Source organism: the organism of the source record quoted next (genome assembly GCF_019968955.1).
Source record: "MAG: Porospora cf. gigantea A chromosome Unknown PgA_NODE_10592_length_1188_cov_7872.71, whole genome shotgun sequence".
In the NCBI taxonomy this organism is placed as follows: domain Eukaryota; phylum Apicomplexa; class Conoidasida; order Eugregarinorida; family Porosporidae; genus Porospora; species Porospora cf. gigantea A.
The window spans coordinates 1-1,188 of record NW_027151258.1 but is presented as its reverse complement, the minus strand read 5'-3'; the positions used below and the strand labels follow the sequence as shown (position 1 = coordinate 1,188).

General features: G+C 62.0%; 1 protein-coding gene across 2 annotated transcripts; it reads right to left on the bottom strand.

The window, feature by feature from the left end:
• On the bottom strand, positions 1–1,188 carry KVP18_002990 (uncharacterized protein; the record flags this gene model as incomplete). Of its 2 annotated transcripts, none has more annotated exons than XM_067954367.1 (1): positions 1–1,188. In XM_067954367.1, a coding segment is annotated over one exon (1,188 nt), but the record flags the coding sequence as incomplete, so codon positions are not given. The 2 variants fall into 2 exon arrangements, with proteins under 2 accessions (XP_067813960.1, XP_067813961.1); XM_067954368.1 differs by having other exon boundaries at positions 5–1,102.

Here is a 1,188-nt window from a genome sequence, read left to right as displayed (position 1 = left end):
TCACAAAGAATTGTGACTTGCTGTAGTTGACCTCAAGGTTGTACTCTGCGACCAACAGTCGTAGGACTTCCTTCGTTGCCTTCAGCAACCCTGAAATCGTCTTAGAAGCCAGCAGGATGTCGTCAATTGAATTCTTTCCTGTAGCCCCATATCTTTGGAGGTTTGCTTCCTCCAATACTCTTCTTAGGAACGCCTGCCCAACGGCAGTGGCGTTCTTGTAGCCCTGTGGTACCGAAGTCACCACATTCTCGCTGGCGTCCCAAGCGTAGTGGCTGCAGGTGTCCAGACATTCCTCGGCGAGGGCGGGGGGTTCGCTCGACCCGGTTGACTCCAAACGACGGGCGAGGGTGGTCTTCCCCGTGGCCAGGGTGTCCTCTAACACGACGATGCGGCGCTCCCGCAGCCAACCGGGGAGCCCGGGACCGGCTTCGCGGATTTCGTTGAGGAAGACGGCCAAGCCGGGATCACTCGGGATCGGGGCGGAGGACAGTCCTTTAGGGTGCTTCTCGATGAAGAGGGCTAGGTCGTCCGCGAAAGAGGCCAAGCGGCCCCCGTGGTAGCCGCTCAGGCTTTCGACCTGCCCCGCGCTCTTTGGGGTCCGCTTGGGTGACGCGGCCGGGGCGCGAAGGAGCGCATGGAGGGGGGCCATCACGGTGGCGTAGTCGCGGATGAAGTCCTGGTAGTAGGCGAAGAGGCCGAGCAGGCTGCGAAGCTCGGTCAGGGTTCGAGGGACCTTCCAAGCCTGAAGCTGCTGTACCCGGCTCGGGTCTGGCAGGAGCAGCCCTTCCTCGATGACCTGCCCAAGGTAGTGGAGGCGCTTGGGGAAGAAGGTACACTTCTTCAGATTGAGGGTCAGGCCGGCCACAGAGAGCCGCCGGAACACCTCCGCCAGGAGGGTCAGGGTCCCCTCCTCCGTAGCCCCGTGGACCAGTATGTCGTCCAGGTAGACCAGCACCCCCCCGTACCTCAGGTCCCCCAGGAGGCAGTCAACCATCCGCTGGAAGGTGGCCGGGGCGTTGCGTAACCCGAAGGGCATGACCGTAAACTGGTACAGCCCGCCCGTACACCGGAAAGCCGTGTACGGAATACTATCGGCCTCCATCTTGACCTGCCAGTAGCCCGCCCGAAGGTCAAGAGCCACAAAGAACCGGGATTGCCGGACCTCACGGATGAGGTCGGCTATCCGGG